Genomic DNA, 21,751 nt, shown 5'->3' on the forward strand with positions numbered 1-21,751 from the left:
CAGTCAACTTAGTGTATGTAAACTTCTGACTCACTGGAATTGTGATACAGTGAATTATAAGTGAAATAATCTGTCTGTAAACAATTATTGGAAAAATTACTTGTGTCATGCACAAAGTTGATGTCCTAACCGACTTGCCAAAACTATAGTTTGTTAACAAGAAATTTGTGGAGTGGTTGAAAAACTAGTTTTAATGACTCCAACCTAAGTGTATGTAAACTTCCGACTTCAACTGTACATTCACAGGTTCAACTGCAAACTTGTCACTTAGCGCCCTCTCGTGATTGTCCAGGCTACTGTCTCTAGTAAGTACAAAACAGCCACCGTTCGACACAACTCCAGATAAATAATATCTCAGTAGTGCAAGTTCATCTGATAATAATATGTTTGTTAATACTGTTTAGCACTAAAATTGGTTGAGTAAATTATACCGCCTCATATAATTGATTGATATGTATTATCTACAGTACATTATTGCCATTGAGTACAATAGATACATCCATTATGTCTCCTATTGATTGAATGGGGATGGCCCCTGAGATGCCTGACTATAAACACCCATCAATGTAATGACAGGAGCAGTTAAGATGGTGGGCTCCATAGAAATAGAATTATGGATTATGGGTACACCCAATATGGCCGCCAGTCCACCCAACAGCCACCCATTGACTTGAATGGAGATACCGCTTATAGGAATTTGAATTCATATTTCTATGATGGGCTCATTTAACCCATAGTTAACTCCTTCTGGCCAAGACTCTGCAGGTCAATACAACTACATTCCCCACCCTGAGCATGGCAGAGACTAAATTAGCTCTTTACAGTTCCATCTGGGCCGCACCTGTCAGGGACGAGCCACGTTTCAACCGTCAGAATTGGACCAAGACAAACAAATAAACATTCATGAGGTGTATGTTAATGTAAAAAAAGAAACATTTTGCAATGGTGTACATTATCCTTTGGCTTGCATATGACTGTTTCAGTAACCCTCAGAGTAGAAAGAGGAATTTAACTAACCAGCTACAAAACATGCTTAGGTAGAATAACGACCAGAACTGAATCAAACATTCACACATTTTATTAGAATGATCAATCAAAACTGTATTAACATTATTCAAACATTTAGCTTGATCTGTGAATACGATATCAGCAATCATAAATCTCGTGAACTATATTAAATGTTTACATCAGACAACTATAGTCAACAAAGAAAGTTACAGCCTGTGCAAAACCTGTGAATACATTATGTAGGCTGATCAGTTATAGACCTGCTTAGCTAACGTTATACTGTAGAAACCTCCAAACAAACAAGCAAGCAGGCCTATACCCAATCCTCAGGACATATGATAAAGCAGAAGCAGGTGGTTGTACCTAAAACGATCCAAAGAGCTAGACTAATCTGCTAACGTTGGGGTCGTTGCTGTGTGACTAACGTAACTTCTTTGCCCCGCGGGTCGCCTTGGCCACCTTGGAGCCCCTCTGGTGGTCGCTGACGCGGTTCCGCAGTACGTTCACGTCGTACTTCTGCCTCTTCAGCTTCTCGGCCAGGTCAAACTTCTCAGCGTGCAGCTGGCGCAGCCACTGCCAGAGCTCGCGGGACTTCTCCGCCAGCCTCTCCTGGTTGAGGTGGTCAATGTTGAGGGGCTTGCGGCGTTCCAACAGAGCCTTGGTCTTCTTCTCGCGCCCCGTCAGCTTCTTGCCCTTCTTCACGTCCCCCTTCTGTATGTAGCCGCCGAACGCCTTGTTGGAGAAGACGTTCTTCTTCCTGGCATCCTCCTCGGCACGGAGCTTGGCCTCTTCTTCCCGGCGGATCCGCTCCTCAGCAAGACGGGCCTGGCGCTCAATGTTCTGCTCGGCACGCACACGCTGCTGCTCGGCACGGTCGGCACGGCGGCGCTCGATGCGGCTGCGGAGGGCCACCAACTCCTCCTCCTCTTTCTGGCGGCTGGAGAAGTGCATCTCGATCAGGCTCTGAAGGTCATTGAAGTCCTTCTCCAGCCTCTTGCGGTGGAGGTCATCAAAGTCCAACTTCTCGCCGTCGGGCAGCTTGGGAGGAGCGATGTTGGTAATGTACTTGGTCCGTGGCTTGGTCTCCCCCTCGCTCCCCTCAACGTGTTCCCTCTCCTCTTCATCTACCTCCTCCTCCTTATCTGCCTCATCCTCCTCCTGCTGCTCTTCTTCAGCCTCCTCTTCCACCTCAGGTGCCTCCTCTACTTCTTCCTCCTCGTTCACCTCCTCTTCATCCTCCTCGTATTCCTCCACAATATCCACTGTGTCAGACATGATGTTAAAGTCTGCCTCTGAGACAGTCAAGAAGTCAAGGAAGAAAGACCAGCGGAGACACACACACACAATACTCAGAGACCAACTTGTGTCCCAACAGTCAAGAGGGGAAGTGAAGTGAACTTTCGGGCGTGGCTGCTTGGGCTCTTTTAAAGCTTTACCCTGATCATGTGTCCAAACCCCACTGTCTAGCAGAGATGTTCAGACAGATGGAATGGAGTCTATTTTCTCCTTCAACAAGTCTGCCCCCTCCCCTGAACCCCGACCTCAGACTCTCCCCATCATTCCTTTCTAAGGACAATCGGAGTGCCCTATTTCAGACGCACAACAGGTGCCACTCAAACCTGTGCTCTCCTTCAAGCCCACAATCGAATATATGCATCACGGTCACAGCATGATTGTTGTAGGTATCAAGTGAAGTTCTTACTCATATACTATGGGGTTATTTATACACTTGGTCATCAAGAAGGAGAAAAAGAGAGACAGAGTATATAGTAAGTACACCCGTAAAAAAAGGTCATAGTGATCAAATAATCAAAGGGATGAAGTTTCTTAGTTTCAGCTTAGAAGAGTGAAGAGTAAATAGTTTAATAGTGGAATGGTCACTATATCAATAAATCTATAATGAACAGTCTATATGTCAATAAATACATAATGACTGGTCACCATATCTATAAATATATAATGAATGGTCACTATATCTATAAATATATAATGAATGTAGCTCAGTTGGTAGAGCATGGTGTTTGCAACGCCAGGGTTGTGGGTTCGATTCCCACGGGGGGCCAGCACAGAAAAAAAAAAATAATAATAATAATAATAAAAAAATGTATGTATTCACTACTGTAAGTCGCTCTGGATAAGAGCGTCTGCTAAATGACTAAAATGTAAATGTAAAATGTCAAATACATAATGAATGGTCACTATATCTATAAATACATAATGAATGGTCACTATCTCAATAAATACATAATGAATGGTCACTATCTCAATAAATACATAATGAATGGTCACTATCTCAATAAATATATAATGGTCACTACACCAATAAATATATAATGAATGTCACTATACCAATAAATATATAATGAATGGTCACTATATCTATAAATATATAATGAATGGTCACTATATCTATAAATATATAACGAATGGTCACTATATCTATAAATATATAACGAATGGTCACTATATCTATAAATATATAACGAATGGTCACTATATCTATAAATATATAACGAATGGTCACTATATAATGAATGGTCACTATATCTATAAATATATAATGAATGGTCACTATATAATGAATGGTCACTATATCAATAAATATATAATGAATGGTCACTATATCTATAAATATATAACGAATGGTCACTATATAATGAATGGTCACTATATCTATAAATATATAACGAATGGTCACTATATAATGAATGGTCACTATATCTATAAATATATAACGAATGGTCACTATATCAATACATAATGAATGGTCACTATATCAATACATAATGAATGGTCACTATATCAATACATAATGAATGGTCTCTTATATTCCACATACAGAGTGATATATCAAGCACATATATGGGTCATGCACCAAAGAGAGACCATTGAAAAGGCTTGTTGCCAGTTAAAGTAGCACTTCATTGTTAGAATGTGAACATCAGACAACGGAATTGGGGTCACCTCACTTATGCCATTACATCATAACCACCTCATCTTGACTGAAGTACATTCATCTAGAGCCTCGTTATTTCCACTGTGACTTACAAAACTTACCGGTGAGCACATCCAAGAGCAAAGCACATCATTACAATATATCAACTACCCTTTGCAAGAACACCAAAGCTGTGTATAATCTTTTCATATACCCTGAAGATTTAAGTCCTTTCTACAACTATTTTAAATGTGTTCACTTTGCTAATTGACACCTCAAATGAGTATCTCTGTCTTTGCACATCAATTTGCCCTTAAAATACATTTTAATAAATAACAAAGAAACTATAAAGAAATACTTGACCACTGTTCCATTTACATGTTGTACTGTGTGAAAAAATAAATATCTTCCAGTTTGCCAGCCAAAGACTACCCTACCATAGCAAATACTTTGAGCACAAGCTTTCAACTGATCATCCTTGAGTGCTGACAGAAAACACCTGTCAAGGAAAGATGGGCCCTAAAAATACAATTTCCAACAAGAACAATTCCAAAACACTGCCTCGTTTCCACTTCGGAATGTAATTAAAACATTCTTGCAATGGAAGACTCCAGCTTTCAGGGTCGAGTGGATAACAAAGTAATTGCTTTTTTAATGTTTACTTCTCGGGCACTGATGGCAACAATAGAATATATAGTGTTCAGCACTTAAATATCCAGCCCTTGAGTAAGGCGTGCAAAAGGACAAATGTGGTTTTAGTATGAGATAATTGACAGGGATAGACAGGTGCTGTGTGTTGTCCACGGGCGTCCCCCATGAACCCTGAGAATTCCAATAAACCACTGTGCCGTGGAAGATTACTCCTCTTAGTGAATATGTAGCCTTTTCCTCAGAAGGGGACAGCAAAATGGCAGAGTACAGGCCTTGGACTAAGGGCTAGGATTTGGGGACAGAGAACGGAAGGATTTCGAAAGTGTCCCTGCACTCCACAGCCTAAGACTCACTCCTGAAGATTGCCAGCCAGTACCCACAACTAAGAGTCACAGTACTATTAAGGCCAGTACAGAGCCTCATATTGAAATAGTAATAGCATCAGAACAAGTATCCTGTACAACACAGATGTCAGTTTAAATGGGTTGAGAGAACATTTCAACCATTTGTGGACTAAAGCCCTTCAACTTCTAGGGGAACTCCCCCAGTCCTCCATACCTAACTATTTGCCAATTGACAAATTTCAATGAACAAAAGAGGAACCCTCCATCCCAAAGAAAAAATGTACCGAACTTCAACCCTACTGATTCGTCAATTATGAGTAGCAGGTGGTGGTCTGATTTAAAATGAAGCCTTTAGGTCACTGATAACAAGGGGCAACTGTGTCTATTAATAGGAGCAAGGAGAAGCACAATTGACCAGGACTATGCTATAAATAGCCACACTACTGCCTCCCCACTCTTCAGTATTAAGACTAGTGAAATGTGTCTTTTAATTTACAGTATTGTTAGTTGTATTACAGTATTGTTCTTATTAAAATTAGAAGCTCACCTGTTTTTAAACCAGATTATTATCCTCTCTTTTGTAAGGCATTCCAGAGAAGTTCTTTGTTAGACTCTAATTAAATTATATTATATATAGATCCCATTTACGATTGTTGCATAGATCTGTCAGACCTAGTATACTATATAGTATACTATATCTCCAACAGGTCAACCCAAAAAATACTTTTCACTAGAAATGAAGGAAATGGTGCCCTCAAATGGTCAAACCATGTAGCTATTTTATACCAAAGTAATTGCTACATTCCAAAAGAAGTACTGTATGACATAATAGGCCTACAGAAATACAGTGATATTTAAACTAGCTTGAGGAATTTTTATCATTCAAATGATTAATGCTGTATCCTCTTATGCCTAATACAATCTCAGATGTCAAGGTACAGTTTTACCATTATAAACTAACAAAACTGTGTCTGAGACCATAACAAAAACGTATCAATTCCCATAGAAATCATCCTCACACTTGTGTATTGTAGTGTGCTGTGGAATTCTAAACAGTTTAGATGCTAGCTAGAACATGTAAACACAAAAACAAAACATGGCCCTGTTTTTAACATCGAGAAACCCCTCATGTTACCCAATCAACACAATCCTTAAACCGCACCTTTCTGTTTCTCAACCTCAACGGACTCACAAGCTGGAGAATCCTGCAGTTCTTTACGGCTTACCTTTACTGGGTTTTGGATGGCCTCTCCACTACAAAAAAACAGTGCCGTGGTTCTGCAAAGAACACATAGTGCCTTCAGAAAGTATTCATACCCCTTGACTTAATTCCAAATTATTTTGTGTTACAGCCTGAATTCAAAATTGATTCATTTATATATATTTTTATCACCCATCTACACACAATACCCCATATTTTTTAGAAGTTTTTGCAAATGTATTGAAAATAAAATACAGAAATATCTCATTTATGTAAGTATTCACACGTCTGAGTCTTTTTGGGTTCATTTTCCCATAATTCTTTTCAAAATTCTTCAAGATCTGTCAAATTGGCTGCTGTTGATGACTGCTAGACAACCATTTTCAGGTCTTGCCATAGATTTTCAAGTATATTTAAGTCAAAACTAACTTGGCTACTCGGGAACATTCACTGTCGTCTTGATAATCAACTCCAGTGTAGATTTGTATTTTAGGTTATTGTCCTGCTGAAAGGTGAATTCATCTCCAAGTGTCTGGTGGAAAGCAGACTGAACCAGGTTTCCCATTAGGATTGTGTCTGTGCTTAGCTCTATTCTGTTTCTTTTTTATCCTGAAAAACTCCCCAGTCCTTAACAATTACAAGCATACCCATAACATGATGCAGCCAACACTATGCTTTTAAATATGGAAAGTGATACTCAGTAATGTGTTGTATTGGATTTGCCCAAAACATAACACTTTGTATTCAGGACAAAAATGTAATTCCATTGCACATTTCTTGCAGTACTACTTTAGTGCCTTGTTGCAAACAGGATGCATGTTTTGGAATATTTTTATTATGTACAGGATTTCTTCTTTTCACTCCATCAACTAGGTTAGTATTGTGGATTAACTACAATGTTGTTATCCTTCCTCAATTTTCTCCTATCACAGCCATTTAACTCTGTAACTGTTTTAAAGTCACCATTGGCCTCATTGTGAAATCCCGGAGCGGTGTCCTTCCTCTACGGCAACTGAGTTAGGAAGCACGCCTGTACCTTTGTAGCGGCTGGGTGTATTGATACACCATCCAAAGTGTAATTAATGACCAGCTTTAAAGGGATATTCAGTTTCTGCTTAAAAAAAAAGAAGCTAAATTTAATCAATTTTGAATTCGGGCTGTAACAACAAAATGTGGAACAAGTCAAGAGGTGTGAATACTTTCTGAAGGCACTGTAAATATAATTTTAGACACAGCAGTAGAACATAATGATACTTGTCAATAAAGGTGTGTGTACACTGTTTGTCCTGAAGTTGTACAATGCTACCTCTCTCTCAGGAAAATAACGTCCAGAGAGATACAGCTCCAATGCAGAGGAGGATGGGGAGGAAAACCCACAAGGCTACTGGTGCAATGGAGTGCTAATCAACTGCAAATAGGAAAAACACAACCTTTACTTTCCAACAATCTAACCTTTCTTAAATATTATAAGTAACAATAATGGTACATCATTTTGTGTTGAAAACAGAGCTGGAGATATACACTGAGTGTACAAAACATTAGGAACACCTGCTCTTTCCATGACAGACTAACCAGGTGAAAGCTATGATCCCTTATTGATGTCACTTCTTAAATCCACTTAAATCAGTGTATATGAAGGGAAGGAGACAGGTTAAAGATGGATTTTCAAGCCTTGAGTCAATTGGGACATGGATTGTGTATGTGTGCCATTCAGAGGGTGAATGGACAAGACAAAATATGTAAGTGCCTTTAAAACGGGATACGGTAGTAGGTGCCAGGTGCACCGGTTTGAGTGTGTCAAGATCTGCAACGCTGCTGGGTTTTTCATGCTCAACAGTTTCCCATGTGCGCTAAGAATGGTCCACCACCCAAAGGACATCCAGCCAACTTGACACAACTTTGGGAAGCACTGGAGTCAACATGGGCCAGCATCCGTGTGGAACGCTTTATGTAGAGTCCATGCCCCGACGAATTGAGGCTGTTCTGAGGGCAAAGGGGGGTGCAACTCAATATTAGGGAGGTGTTCCTAATGTTTTGTACAGGCAGTGTACGTTCAAGTTCTGCAGAATGTATGCTTCAAATAAATGAATTAAATGTCAATACGGCTAAGTTACATACGTCATTACCTTCATGCAACTACAGGAAACCAGATGCTGCTCCGTATGGGTTGGACACCTCACAGCTGTACAGACCACTGAAGTCAGGGCCCACCTTCACTAACTCCAACAAGCCCCCAGTCTCACTGAGATTTGATCTATTCAGTCTAAGACAAATGTAGACACATAGCAAAACATAGATGTAGACACTGATCCTTAGAAAATGAGTTGGGGGAAATGAAAATCTGAACAACTGACCTCTTCCATGTGAACTCTGTTGGAGGGGGATTGGCGTCTACTAAACACTGAAACGCAGGTGCCTGGGGTGCGCTCTCATGAATGATGATTTTGACCGAATTTGGAAGGTCTGTAGAATAGGCACAAAGTTGCACCACATTATTTCTGTGCTGTTACTGTTGTGTCTAATATGGAGTAGAAACACTGTGGCTGTTGTCATTCAGAATACTCACAGTGTACATCTAGCTCGTAGGGAACAGCCTTCTGCTGGCTCAGAGTGGTGTGGTTCACCAGGCACTGAACCTCCTGTTGGTGCATGACTCTGGAGGGCTCTCCCTTCAGGTGGCCCCTCACCGTGGCGGTGTCGTCTGGGTTCAGTGTAGTGTTGGTTGAGGTTATCAGACTCAGTGGTTGTCTTGCACTGGCCGTACTCCACTGTACCGCAGGGGGCTTGGCGGTAGCCGCTGTGCATGTGGCCAAGATGCTCTCCTGCCCCTCAGCATCCACGGGAAGAGTCTCGACAGCAACTGAAATCACAGCAGGAACTATTGTTAAAAAAACACAATAAACACATTGACTTAATATGAATGTATGTCTTTATATATACTTTAAAACCTAACCCTTTGAAAGCAGGTAAAGGAACACCCTTAACATAATTGTATCAAACAATTCATTCCATTGGGGAAATACATCATAAATAACCTCTTACTTTGGACAGTGAGGTGGATCTTTGTCTTGTATGGCCCACTGGGGAACACAGTGAAGATGCAGGTGTAGACGCCCTCAGTCAGGGACACATCCCCCAGTCGGACAGAGCCCACCAGTGCTGTGGTGTTCCCAATGAAGTCCACCCTGTCCCCCCGCCCTTTGACATGTGATGGACCATAGGTAAGAGTGATGAGGAAGAAGTTGTGGTTGGCACGGTAACCCCTGGTACTCTTCTGCCATGAGATCTGGATAAGCTCGTCTGTCTCTATGAGCTCACAGGTCAAGTCTGCGTGTTGTCCCTGAGTCACTGTTGGGCAGCCATTGTAAGAGATGACTCTGATACCTAAAGGAATATTAACAAGATGCATAAGAGAGCAAATTCTCAGACTCTTCTTGATATTGTGGAGAACAAATGTTATGGGTTTGCTTTCCATCGCTCCTACACTCACCAACTCCAGTCTGAGTCAGCATGAGAAATATGTTTGATTCTTCATTGGTAGGCTAACTTCAAGTAGACAATCTAATCTGGGGGTGGGGCAAAGTTTAGGCCTATGCATAAGCAAAATTAGAATGAAACGAGCCTGAGATGTAGACCAAGATTACAAGATTAGATGTAGACCAAGATTACAACACCAGTAACCTAAACATGGGTCCAGGGGCGGAATGGGACAAGAAACCACCCCTACACATTTTTTTCCTTGAGGCCCCCATTATTAGCTAGATACTGAAAATGATAACATGCAGACTAATAATTCAATGTTAAACTGATTACGGCAATGGGCCGAGTTTATCATTACTCTGATTATCTTGATTCAGCATTGGGTCATAATCGAAGTTAGCACACGCCTAGATTTCTGTGCAATCTTTCTAATTATTAGGACATGTAAACACCTTAAATCGGAGTTCTAGCAGTGCATTGGATCTGCGCATGTGCTAGCACCAGCTAACCTCTTTTGCGCGAGTGAAGTCAGTTCTGAAAAACCTAAAATGATGCATCTTAGAAATTGTTTTCACATTCAAACTTTATGTCCAAACTCAGAATGAAATAACCTTCCCAAAAAGAACATGGTCGCTGTGATAGAATCTTTATTTTGATTGCAGATGATTTTCAGCATTTATCAAAGCCCCATCAGGCAGCCTGATTTCAGATGTGTCCATGTAAACAGGATTATTAAGGAAATCGTTCTTCTTGCAAAGCATGTAAACATTTTAATCAAACTAATATATTAATCTGCACACAAAAACAAGTTTGTCAGGCCTACTGGGCTACAAATGGACCAGCTCATCTGGCATTTGCCCAAAATGCCAAATGGCCAATCTCTCCATAAGGTCTACTGGGAGAAGATTTAATAAAGTTCTGGAACTTCCGCTCACCATTGCTGTTAGCCTATATTTTGCCTTCGGTCAGAGCCGTGGCTATTGGTCTACTACAGGGTTCCCCAACTGGCGGTGGTTTTATTTGGCACCTAAGTTTGTTTTTTTGTAAGCAAGTTGCAAGTTTGAAATTATTAGGTTTTAGCCAAATATGATATCTGTTTGGGATTCTTGCGGTCAATTTGCAGTCTACAAATGATTTGTAATTATGTTCTGGACACGCGACCATCCACTCAAGAAAAAAATTGTCCGTATATGAATTTACACTGAACAAAAATACAAAAGCCACCCCTTTGCATCATGCAGCGTTTGCCCACTGATGTCGGTCATGATGCCGAACTGCAGTCAGCTCAAGATCCTGTTGGAAATTCCTGCAGTCAGCATGCCAATTGCACTTTCCCTCAAAACTTGAGACATCTTTGGCATGGTGTTGTGAGACAGCACTGCGCATTTTAGAGTGGCCTTTTATTGTCCCCCAGCACAAGGCGCACCTGTGTAATGATCATGCTGTTTAATCAGCTTCTTGATATGCCACGCCACATCTGTCAGGTGGATGGATTATCTTGGAAAAGGAGAAATGCTCACTAACAAGGATGTAAACAAATTTGTCCACAACATTTGAGAGAAATCAGTTTTTTGTGCGTATGAACAATTTCTGGGTTATTTTATGTCAACTCATGAAACATGTGACCAACACTTTACATGTTGCATTTATATTTTGTTCAGTATAGTTGATGATCCCTGTGCTAAAGTGTAATTCCGATATGTAGATTTGTATTTGATTGATAAAATATTTAAACTGTGCTTAAATAAATTACATTAACAGAAATTATTAAATTAATTTCCATGACTATTATCATTTTGCAAAACTTTTCCAGGGTTGTAAAAAAACATTTTAAAATTCCATTACTTTTCCAGGAATTTCATGACTGTACGAACCCTGATAGATAATTTGTTGTATTACTTGTGAGGCACAGTTGAATGAACATAATATATACAGTACCAGTCAAAAGTTTGGACACACCCACTCATTCAAGGGTTTTTCTTTATTTTTTCTACATTGTAGAATAATACTGAAGACATCAAAACTATGAAATAACACATATGGAATCATGTAGTAACCAAAAATGTGTCAAACAAATCAAAACAGATTTTATATTTGAGATTCTTCAAAGTACCCAGCCTTTGCCTTGATGATAGCTTTGCACACGTTTGGCATTCTCTCAACCAGCTTCATGAGGTAGTCACCTGGAATGCATTTCAATTAACAGGTGTGCCTTGTTAAAAGTTACATTTGTGGAATTTCTTTCCTTCTTAATGTGTCTGAGTCAATCAGTTGTGTTGTGAAAAGTTAGGAGTGGTAAACAGAAGAGAACCAGAGGATAAGTTCCTTAGAGTTAACTGCACCTCAGATTGCAGCCCAAATAAATGCTTCACAGAGTTCAAGTAACAGACACATCTCAACATCAACTGTTCAGAGGAGACTGCGTGAATGAGGCCTTAATGGTTGATTTGCTGCAAAGAAACCACTACTAAAGTGCACCAATAAGAGGAAGAGACTTGCTTGGGCCAAGAAACACAAGCAATGGACATTAGACCGGTGGGAATCTGTCCTTTGGTCTGACGAGTCCAAATGTGAGATTTTTGGTTCCAACCGCTGTGTCTTTGTGAGACGCAGAGTAGGTGAACGGATGATCTCTGCATGTGTGGTTCCCACAGTGAAGCATAGAGGAGATGGTGTGATGGTGTGGGGGTTGCTTTGCTGGTGTCACTGTCAGTGATTTATTTAGAATTAAAGGCACACAGCATTCTGCAGCGATATGCCATCCCATCTGGTATGCGCTTAGTGGGACTATCATTTGTTTTTCAACAGGGCAATGACCCAAGACACCTCCAGCCTGTGCAAGGGCTATTTGACCAAGAAGGAGAGTGATGGAGTGCTGCATCAGATGACCTGGCCTCCACAATCACCTGACCTCAACCCAATTGAGATGCTTTGGGATGAGTTGGACCGCAGAGTGAAGGAAAAGCAGCCAACAAGTGCTCAGCATATGTGGGAACTCCTTCAAGACTGTTGGGAAAGCATTCCAGGTGAAGCTGGTTGAGATAATGCCAAGAGTATTGAAAGCTATCATCAAGGCAAAGGGTGGCTACTTTGAAGAATATAAAATATTTTTTATTTGTTTAACACTTGTTTGATTACTACATGATTCCATATGTGTTATTTCATAGTGTTGATGTCTTCACTATTATTCTACAATGTAGAAAATAGTACAAATAAAGAAAAACCCTTGAATGAGTAGGTGTGTTCAAACTTTTGACTGGTACTCAATATTTTTTTACTGGACTGATGGCCTGCATCTGATGGACTGTCTGAGGGGAGGGAGCAGCAGTGAGGCTTCCTCTCACCCAACTCACAGTCCCTCCTCTCTCTCTCTCTGCTGAGAAAAAGGGACAGTCTTCCAGCTAATGGCAAAACTCAAGTTGTACTGCATTATTTCTGCCTCATGCACCAATTAATGCTGTTAATCCTATGACCAGAGAAAGTTAAATAGTTCTCGATATTAAAAAAGACAAGCCACTAATAATAACAATACAAGCTTATGGAAACACTTTGCTATACTCATTCATTGTAGCTGAAGTGCTGGTTGTAAGCAAGAGGAAGTAGGGAGAACGCACATTTTATGGCTCATAAGTGTTGAACAAAGTGTTGACAGTTAGGAATAACAATTTAAACATGAATTTACTCATAAAAACAGCAGCTCTTTGCTGTATTCTTTGAGTCTCTCTCTGGTCAGTTTTAACAGTTTTTAAAATGTCAAGTATCACTGATGCTATGTGTTCGAGGCTTCTTTTTACCGTCTGTGGCTCGAGGAAACTGAGCTGACACCGTGATCTGATCTATCTAATTGGCCAGCGGTAGAACTATAGATGCTCTTGATTTGATCTCTGGGCTGCCAGGTAGGCGGAGTACTACCTTCAGACACATGAAATGGTTCAAAATGCGACCATTTTTGCCTTCCCGGCGATAAGGCCACATAATCAAGTGCACCTACCCCCAACATCACGAAACAAAACGCAAGGCTTTATCACAGAGTTTCTAAACCGAGGCGTAACGTCTCTAGACTTCTGGGAATGCTTGCCAAGCAGGCCGGGTTTGGGAAGTTAAACATTCTCCCTTTAGTTTTTCAAACTTTGAAAAAAATTTAAAAACACAACCTATATTCGAGCCAGTAGTTGAACATGTTATTACTACAACCCCATGAAAGTATCAAACTGACACGTTTTCGTCAACAACAACTTTATATTGAAGGAGTGCCTTTGATTTGACGACAGTTCGGCACGAGAAACGCAACACCTGATGTGTTTCTGCGCATTAGCTTAGCAAGCCAACATTGCCATGATCGTGGATTTCAGGTGGCGGTGGGTATTTCTATTGGAGAAGCAGTTTGCCTGTCTTCGTACTGTTCTGCCTTTTGACTTTATCAATTTTTTTTTTTTTACAGAAATGTTTGGTCATCAACTAGGAATATGGATGCCCATTCCCGACAAAAAAGTTATGTCGATCATGTCTAAAAGGTTTGATACCAAGTTGAAATTTCGAAATATGTAAATCAATTTAAATATCTAGTTAACGCTTTTGTCTTTTTTATTGAAACAATCAAAAGGTTTATACCAAATGCCAGTTCGCCACATATTTGCCGGCGGCCAAACTGCTAAACTCTGCAACGTGGCCATCTAGAAATCCCCGATCAGCTTGTATACGATTTAATGGCAATGTTAGCTAGCTAACCTAATGCTACAAATTAAGATCCTATATGCATGTGACACTTTCTCTAAATTTCGAGTTAGTATCTCGATGTTGACTTCGTATCTCGACATGTTTAGTTACTATTGAAGTTTATTCTGGGGGGTTTGGAGCTCAGCAAGTCCATCTCCCCACTGGCCTATAACCTATTCATTTGAATCATGTCTTTATACATGCCTGTTTGGATCAGTTGCAAAAACATTGGCAATTTTTTTTTATTTCTAGTCAACTTTTTTCAAGTTATCCGTGGTCACAAATCATGTACTTTTATTTTTAGGCCATAAAAAAGCACTTAACGTTACCTTTTCTACAAGTGTTATGTGCCAGGCGTTAGATTAAGAGCTTTTAAGTGCAATGGTTTTGGGAAAAAGGTCGGAGATTTAACCATGCTCTAATGAGAAACTTGATCCTTTTGGGAAACCCTTCTGCGTTCCAAACACAAACACACTCTCCCCTCAGTCCTCAAATTAATGAGTTGACCGCCCTTGCACGGAAATGTGCCACTCGTTCGTCCCACGGTTGTTTCCAGTGATCATGGAACCACCTGGAGCTGTTGTGTGTGTGTGTGTGTGTTTTATATGCGCTACAGTCATTTGATTGCATTTCATATCTTGGCTGGAAGGCAACGCATGCTAGGCATCCGACAATGAGAAATCGAAAATTACTATGTAAAAGTGTGACGTCAGGGAAAGTTGTATGCGCTAGATAGTTATCAAAAGCTAACCAAACAAAAACAATTACTTTTACGATACGTGTTTGTGCCCTCGTTCATTAGTAGCAACATTTCTAATTTATTTACATTCATTTTTACTTACACTTGTATGTTGACTTCTCCATATTGATGTTGGTTTTAAGTTTTGGCTGACTTTGTACATCCGCTAAGAAATCATCTTGAATTGAATTATGGGGCGTTTCAGCGTCCAGAGTGAACGGAATTGTATGATCACAAATTAGGGCTGCTTTACGTTGCCAATTTACCTTGCTTGGCTAATTGTTTGGACGGCAAAGATGGCCACGGGGATTCCCCAAAGGGCATACGGCGAGGGTAAATGGAGGAGGGTGTGTTTAAAATGCAGCGCCTCTGTGGTGCGGAAAGTGGGAAACCAGTTAATCTACAATTTCTTTCATCCTCTGTGAAAAACGTGTTCGTACAGTGACCTCTTCTGGACATAAATATTTTTGCACAGGATGAAAGAAATTGTAGATTAACTCTGGTTTCCCACTTTCCGCACCACAGCATTTTAAATATTAAATATAATTAACTAAACATGGTCTGAATTAATTAGACTGAATTAATTAAACATGGTCTGAATTCAGTCATAATTCATTCAGACCATGTTTATTTAATTGGGCCATGAATATAATTTTGCCAAAATGTAAAGACATTATGACTGAATTAAACATGTGTATATACTGATACCTGATTATATGTTGCAACAAAATAAACATGAGTTGTGGAGAAAAGTTTCAGACCAGATTATCGGCTCTTTCTCTCTGCTTGCAATTGTCGTAAATGCATTGCAAAGCCATAAACTGTCGTGCTACTGCCCCTGATTTTCGGTGTTTGAAACCCCCTTTCGGTCTTTTCGTACGGCACTAAAGCTGAAGTCGGTATGTTCCTGCTTGAGCTCAGTTACAAATGCAAAAATATGATCTATTAATTACTTTTTGAAGGTAATCATTGTGATTTAATTGTTTCAGAAACATGCCGGCCAAAGGTCCTCTGCAATCTGTCCAGGTTTTCGGACGCAAAGTGAGTAAACTATATGAATTTATTCCACGTGTGTTGAGCCAACAATCTAACGCTAGCCGACTAAATGACGTTAGCTAGCTAGCTAGCTAGTTCAGCCATGTTAGCCAAACAGGCCAGAAATGTGTATTTGTCCCCCCTAAATTACTCATTTACATTTGGAAATGTAAGTGACCGTCAATTTGACAACTTTATTGTCAAACGTCTAAATGTGCCTTGATTGCAGCCAGTGGCATGTTGATATGAATGGCTCCAAATGTTGCGGCCTGCTAGCTACGTTACGTCAATCAGTTAGGCAATTTTATGCCGGAAAGCATGTTGTCCAGCTAAATCAACGCCAATTGTTTGGTGTAGTGAGGTAGTTAACGTTTGTTCGCTGATTTATTATGCCACGATACTGCATTAGTTAACTAGAGTCGTGTTTATTTTTATGACATAGTCTTTAACTGATTGTAATGTAGCTAGCGAGTTGCCATGACTTGGTCCACTCATCCCTCATGATGTACCTCAGTGTTTGGTTAATACATTGGCTGGCTAACTAGTGTTTCTTATAATAGTACTGTTGATCAGCAACCACCTGAATACCTTTTTTGGGGGTGTAAAACATTTTATTTGCAATCTTAACGTTAAGGACTATCTCTGTTTGGCCACCCCTGCTTCATAGATAAGTGCACATGTAATTACTGTATATTTTGGTGGGGCGGATAGCCTAGTGGTTAGTGTTGAGACAGTATCTGAAAGGTTGCTGGGTCGAATCCCTGAGCTGACAAGGTAAAAATATGTTGTTCTGCCCATAACAAGGCAGTTAACCCACTGTTCCCCGGTAGGCCGTCATTGAAAATAAGAATTTGTCCTTAACTGACTTGTTAAATAAAGGTTACACATCTCTTTGCAGAAAACAGCCACCGCTGTTGCTCACTGCAAGAGGGGGAATGGCCTCATCAAGGTGAATGGCAGACCCCTCGAGATGATTGAGCCAGCCACTCTCCAGTACAAGGTGAGTCCTTAAAGACATTGAAATTGACTGTTGTCCAAAATAAGGGATTTTTTTTGTTGCTGCTTTGCCCTTCTGCTCGTATCTTCTTTATGAACAATGGCTTGACTTTCGATACCATAAAAATGTGTCAACGTTTGAAGGTATGGTGTGGCTATTAAGCTTTAGCTAATGCAGGCCTATGATATGAAGGTGGTGCGCCAACTGACTGACAGGTGAACTTGAGGTGAGGAACACTGTCAGGCCTACCAGAGTTACCCCATAATCGGATTCTTTATAAATAAATAAAATCTGTTTGAAAATGAACGAATAAGCCTCCTTTGCGTCTATCTGTAGATGCAGTAGCCTTCTGCTACAAAGAAATGCACGTTGGTGTCGCAGCATGCCACCGGCGTATCTCGCTCTCCTCTGGGGTTAGTCCTAAACTTTTAGGAATAAACTTCTTTTGGGAATAACCCCAGTGTGTTGTATGACTCCTATGTGTGCAATGCCCTGATACATTTAGTGCTCAAATCTGACAGCTGGACTGTGAAAGTAGCCTTTAAACCAATACAAAAAATTGTGTATGACGTTTGGCATATGCTACACATTGAAACACAAGGAATGGAGTTTTTGTTTAAAAAAATGGTATGCCGTTTTCTCATTTGGCCAATATCCCTTGTTTATTGAAGGCGCTGGCTGTGCCAGGTCGGATCCGAATGTATTTGGATGTCCGGTAAATTAAACATTTTCTGTGGTATGTTGTCCGGCTACACATTTTCATAAAGGAAACTCTGAAATGGCATTGTTTTTATGAAGATTTTAGAATATTCACGTTAGTCTGTATGTACCCTATTGGATGGAAACCTGCACATCATGGTTCACCAGTAGCCCCAAATGTCTAAAGAATAAGCTACCAGCCTAACAAGCTTGTAAGAATTGTACTTAAACTCCCCCCTCACACTCATCTAGATGTTGAGCATTTTGTCATCTCTATTTGTAATTTTATATATTTATGTACAAAATAGGAAATAACTCCGTCTTTATTGTGCACTCCTGGTCACTTAACTTTTTTGTTTTTGTTTTTACTGACATAATCAATCCAAACTGCAGTGGCCAATTGATGAATTGGAAGGGATATCTGTTACAAAACAAGTTTAATGCCATTCAGTTTGCCACGCCTTCTATACTGGCTAAGCCTACAAGGTAGGGAGGGATGTATTTTCTATTTGTCGAGATTGGCAGTCTTTATTGAGGTGTTGAAAGTTAACCATGATATTGAAGTACCCAAAGCTTTCTTTATTGGTTGTGTGGTACATTGGCACAGAAACCTGTTGGTAGAAAAGTTGTAGTGTATACAGTGCCTTCGGAAAGTATTCAAACCTCTTTGTTACGTTACAGCCTTATTCTAAAGTTGAGTAAATTGTTTTTCCCTCATCAATCAACACACTACCCCATAATGACAAAGCAAAAACTGTTTTTTAGACATGTTTGCTAATTTATCAAATAAAACCGCGAAATATCACATTTACATAAGTATTCAGACCCTTTATTCAGTACTTTGTTTAAGCTACTTTGGCAGCGATTACAGCATTGAGTCTTGGGTATGACACTACAAGCTTGTATTTGGGGAGTTTCTCCGGACCCTCTCAAGCTCTGTCAGGTTAGATGGGGAACGTTGCTGCACTGCTTTTTTTCAGGTCTCCAGAGATGTTAGTTAGAGCCCAGACTGGAACCCTATCTGAGCCAATCAAGGACATTCAGAGACTTGTCCCGAAGCCACTCCTGCGTGATCTTGGCTGTGCTTAGGGTCATTGTCCTGTTGGAATGTGAACCTTGCCCTTAGTCTGAGGTCCTGAGCCATCTGCAGCAGGTTTTCATCAAGGATCTCTCTGTATTTTGCTCCGTTCATCTTTGCCTTGATCCTGACTAGTCTCCCAGTCCCTGCCACTGAAAAACGTCCCCGCAGCATGATGCTGCCACAACCATGCTTTGCCACAGGGATTGTGCCAGGTTTCCTCCAGACGTGACGCTTGACATTCAGGCCAAAGAGTTAAATCTTGGTTTCATCAGATCCGTCTTTCTCGTGGTCTGAGTCTTTAGGTGCCTTTTAGCAAACTCTAAGTGGGCTGTCATGTGCCTTTTACTGAGCAGTGGCTTCCGTCTGGCCACTCTACTGTAAGGCCTGATTGGTGAAGTGCTGCACACATGATTGTCCTTCTGGAAGTTTCTCCCATCTCCACAGAGGAAGTCTAGATCTGTCAGTGACTATCAGGTTCTTGATCACCTCCCTGACCATGGCCCTTCTCCACCGATTGCTCAGTTTGGCCAGGCGGCCAGCTCTAGGAACAGTCTTGGTGATTCCAAACGTCTTCCATTTTAAGAATGATGGAGGCCACTGTGTTCTTTGCGATCTTCAATGCTGCAGAAATTTGTCATTATGGGATAGTGTGTAGATTGCTGAGAATTTTATTTAATCCATTTTAGAATAAGGCTGTAACTTAACAAAATGTGGGAAAATTCAAGTGGTCTGAATACTTCCCAAAGGCACCATTTTAAATAATTATAAATATGGCTTCAAAATGTTGAATCTGTCTGCTGGCTCTGATCTTAGTGTAATGTGCCGGGCAGGGAGAGAGCTTGTCTGGTAGTCGGGGGAACCCCCAGCCTTCTGGCCCATAGACCTGGGGCATCGACTGCCACATGCATGGTGAAGTGGCAGTCCATATCCACTTTTAGAAACACAGGGTTGCTATTATTTGTCATAATCATTATTTAGAGCTAATTCTGTGGGGGTTCCATTTATTTTACTGTACAAGTGGAGGGTCATGTGAGGGGGGCACATTTTGTTGGTGAGGGGGTGCATTTTGACACCTTGTGTTGGACCAGTCCCCTTCTAGTGAATTTGTCCCTTGGGAAACTGTTGCTAACTGTTTCATGCATGTGTAACGTGGCTTCTTATAGAGCTGCTGTTGGTTTACTATGCCCAAGTTCAACATGGGTCTTCATTTAGCTAAATGTCTGGTTGTGTCTGCAGGATATATAGACCTTGTGTGTGTGTGTGTGTCCTTGACAAAGTTTCTCTGTTGTAGCTGCTGGAGCCAGTGCTGTTGCTGGGCAAGGAGCGTTTTGCTGGAGTTGACATCCGAGTCCGAGTGAAGGGTGGTGGACATGTCGCACAGATCTATGGTGACTTGTTTTTACAACTGGAAGCTGCTCTACTTCTGTTCAGCCGGATCCTCTCAGTAGAAACTGATGTCTTGATTTGAAATAACTGTACTTGACAGAATATGGCCGTTTGTCTTATGCTGTGCCATCTTCTCCTTGCAGCTATTCGTCAGTCCATCTCCAAAGCCCTGGTCGCATACTACCAGAAATGTAAGAATACTTTTACTGTGAACACGAAATAATGCATAATCTTGTTTTCAATGGAATATTGCCTCTGCTGATAAAATATTTTTGAGTGTTACTTTGGACTCATTTTTGCAGGAAGCAATATTGCTATATTCTCCCTTTTGGATGATGGCGGGTGCATGATTGATGCGTTCAAGAAAAATGGTTCACTAACTAATCCGACCTGTTAATTTCCCGCCAGATGTGGATGAGGCCTCCAAGAAGGAGATCAAGGACATCCTGATCCAGTACGACAGGACCCTGCTGGTTGCTGACCCTCGTCGCTGCGAGTCCAAGAAGTTCGGTGGACCAGGAGCCCGTGCCCGCTACCAGAAGTCTTACCGTTAACCTCTCTACATTTTCATGTAATAAAGTTGAGGGAGAAAATATTTCTGGCCTGTTTCTTTAAACTTGCTTGATGTAATAGTTTCATTAATGACCATCAAGCACTACTTGGAAAGGTTTTTAAAGGTAGACTGCGATAGGACGAAGATCCAGAAAGTAAACAACATATGGGGTACATTTCCACAACTAAGAGCGTTGAATCACGAGGCTCAACTTCTCAGATGTTTTGGTCCCGTGGCTACTACACTGAACGGCATGAAGCGAACCTGTGCAGATGGTGAACTATGAGGGCTGTCTTGCATTTTTCTCTCAATATCTGCGGTGATGCTCGTGGCAATGCCATTTTGTCTACCTTTTTAGTAGTTAAACACTCTCCTCTGGCTTTCACCCAAATACATTCAATTAATTGCTAGACTAGACCTGGATTGTTGAAATGGCTGAACTGACGAGTGGCTCCTCAATGAGTACTTGACCTGTACGTGCTTTTGCTACAACTGTTTTTAAAAGGCATTTCAGATCTACAGCCACCAAATGAGCTTGGGGCCATTTCACATTTATCTATTTACGTATTGTGTATTTCAGTCAAATCTTGAACTTGGAATTGTCATTCCAAAAATAATACTTAGTTCTAATCAATTTTAGTGGAGTTGTGCCTTTCAATGTCAGAGCATTATACTGGTCAAAACCATGAGTCTGTTCAGCTGTTGCCAAAGCAAAGTGGAGATATACTGAAGAAAAATGCAACATGGAAAGTGTTGTTTCATGAGCTTAAATATAAGATCCAAGAAATGTTACAGACCTACAAAAAACTCATTTTGGGCACAAAATTGTTTACATCCCTGTCCTGTTGTCAAGATAATCCATCCACCTGATAGGTGTGGCATATCAAGAAACTGATTAAACGGCATGATCATTACACAGGTGCGCC

The 21,751-nt window shown here is 40.7% G+C and overlaps 3 protein-coding genes across 4 annotated transcripts; 1 reads left to right on the forward strand and 2 right to left on the reverse strand.

The window, feature by feature from the left end:
- Positions 1-1,062: 1,062 nt before the first annotated feature.
- Positions 1,063-2,430, reverse strand: LOC106576322 (troponin T, cardiac muscle isoforms). Its single transcript, XM_045699933.1, has one exon. The coding sequence runs from the start codon at positions 2,281-2,283 to the stop codon at positions 1,429-1,431; it is 855 nt and encodes a 284-aa protein (XP_045555889.1). The 5' UTR covers positions 2,284-2,430; the 3' UTR covers positions 1,063-1,428.
- A 5,819-nt stretch (positions 2,431-8,249) lies between these two features.
- On the reverse strand, positions 8,250-15,476 carry LOC106576323 (nectin-1). Its single transcript, XM_014153438.2, has 5 exons — positions 15,178-15,476; positions 9,182-9,523; positions 8,706-8,999; positions 8,494-8,602; positions 8,250-8,402 (listed from the first exon to the last, which is right to left on the reverse strand). The coding sequence occupies exons 1-5, from the start codon at positions 15,197-15,199 to the stop codon at positions 8,276-8,278; spliced, it is 894 nt and encodes a 297-aa protein (XP_014008913.2). The 5' UTR covers positions 15,200-15,476; the 3' UTR covers positions 8,250-8,275.
- A 398-nt stretch (positions 15,477-15,874) lies between these two features.
- On the forward strand, positions 15,875-20,867 carry rps16 (ribosomal protein S16). Of its 2 annotated transcripts, none has more exons than XM_014153439.2 (6): positions 15,875-15,973; positions 16,064-16,115; positions 17,008-17,109; positions 20,178-20,274; positions 20,416-20,463; positions 20,681-20,867. In XM_014153439.2, the coding sequence occupies exons 2-6, from the start codon at positions 16,068-16,070 to the stop codon at positions 20,824-20,826; spliced, it is 441 nt and encodes a 146-aa protein (XP_014008914.1). In that variant the 5' UTR covers positions 15,875-15,973; positions 16,064-16,067; the 3' UTR covers positions 20,827-20,867. The 2 variants fall into 2 exon arrangements, with proteins under 2 accessions (XP_014008914.1, XP_045555890.1); XM_045699934.1 differs by having other exon boundaries at positions 15,928-15,973; positions 16,064-16,119.
- Positions 20,868-21,751: the final 884 nt, after the last annotated feature.

This window comes from Salmo salar, chromosome ssa17 (genome assembly GCF_905237065.1).
Source record: "Salmo salar chromosome ssa17, Ssal_v3.1, whole genome shotgun sequence".
Taxonomy (NCBI): domain Eukaryota; kingdom Metazoa; phylum Chordata; class Actinopteri; order Salmoniformes; family Salmonidae; genus Salmo; species Salmo salar.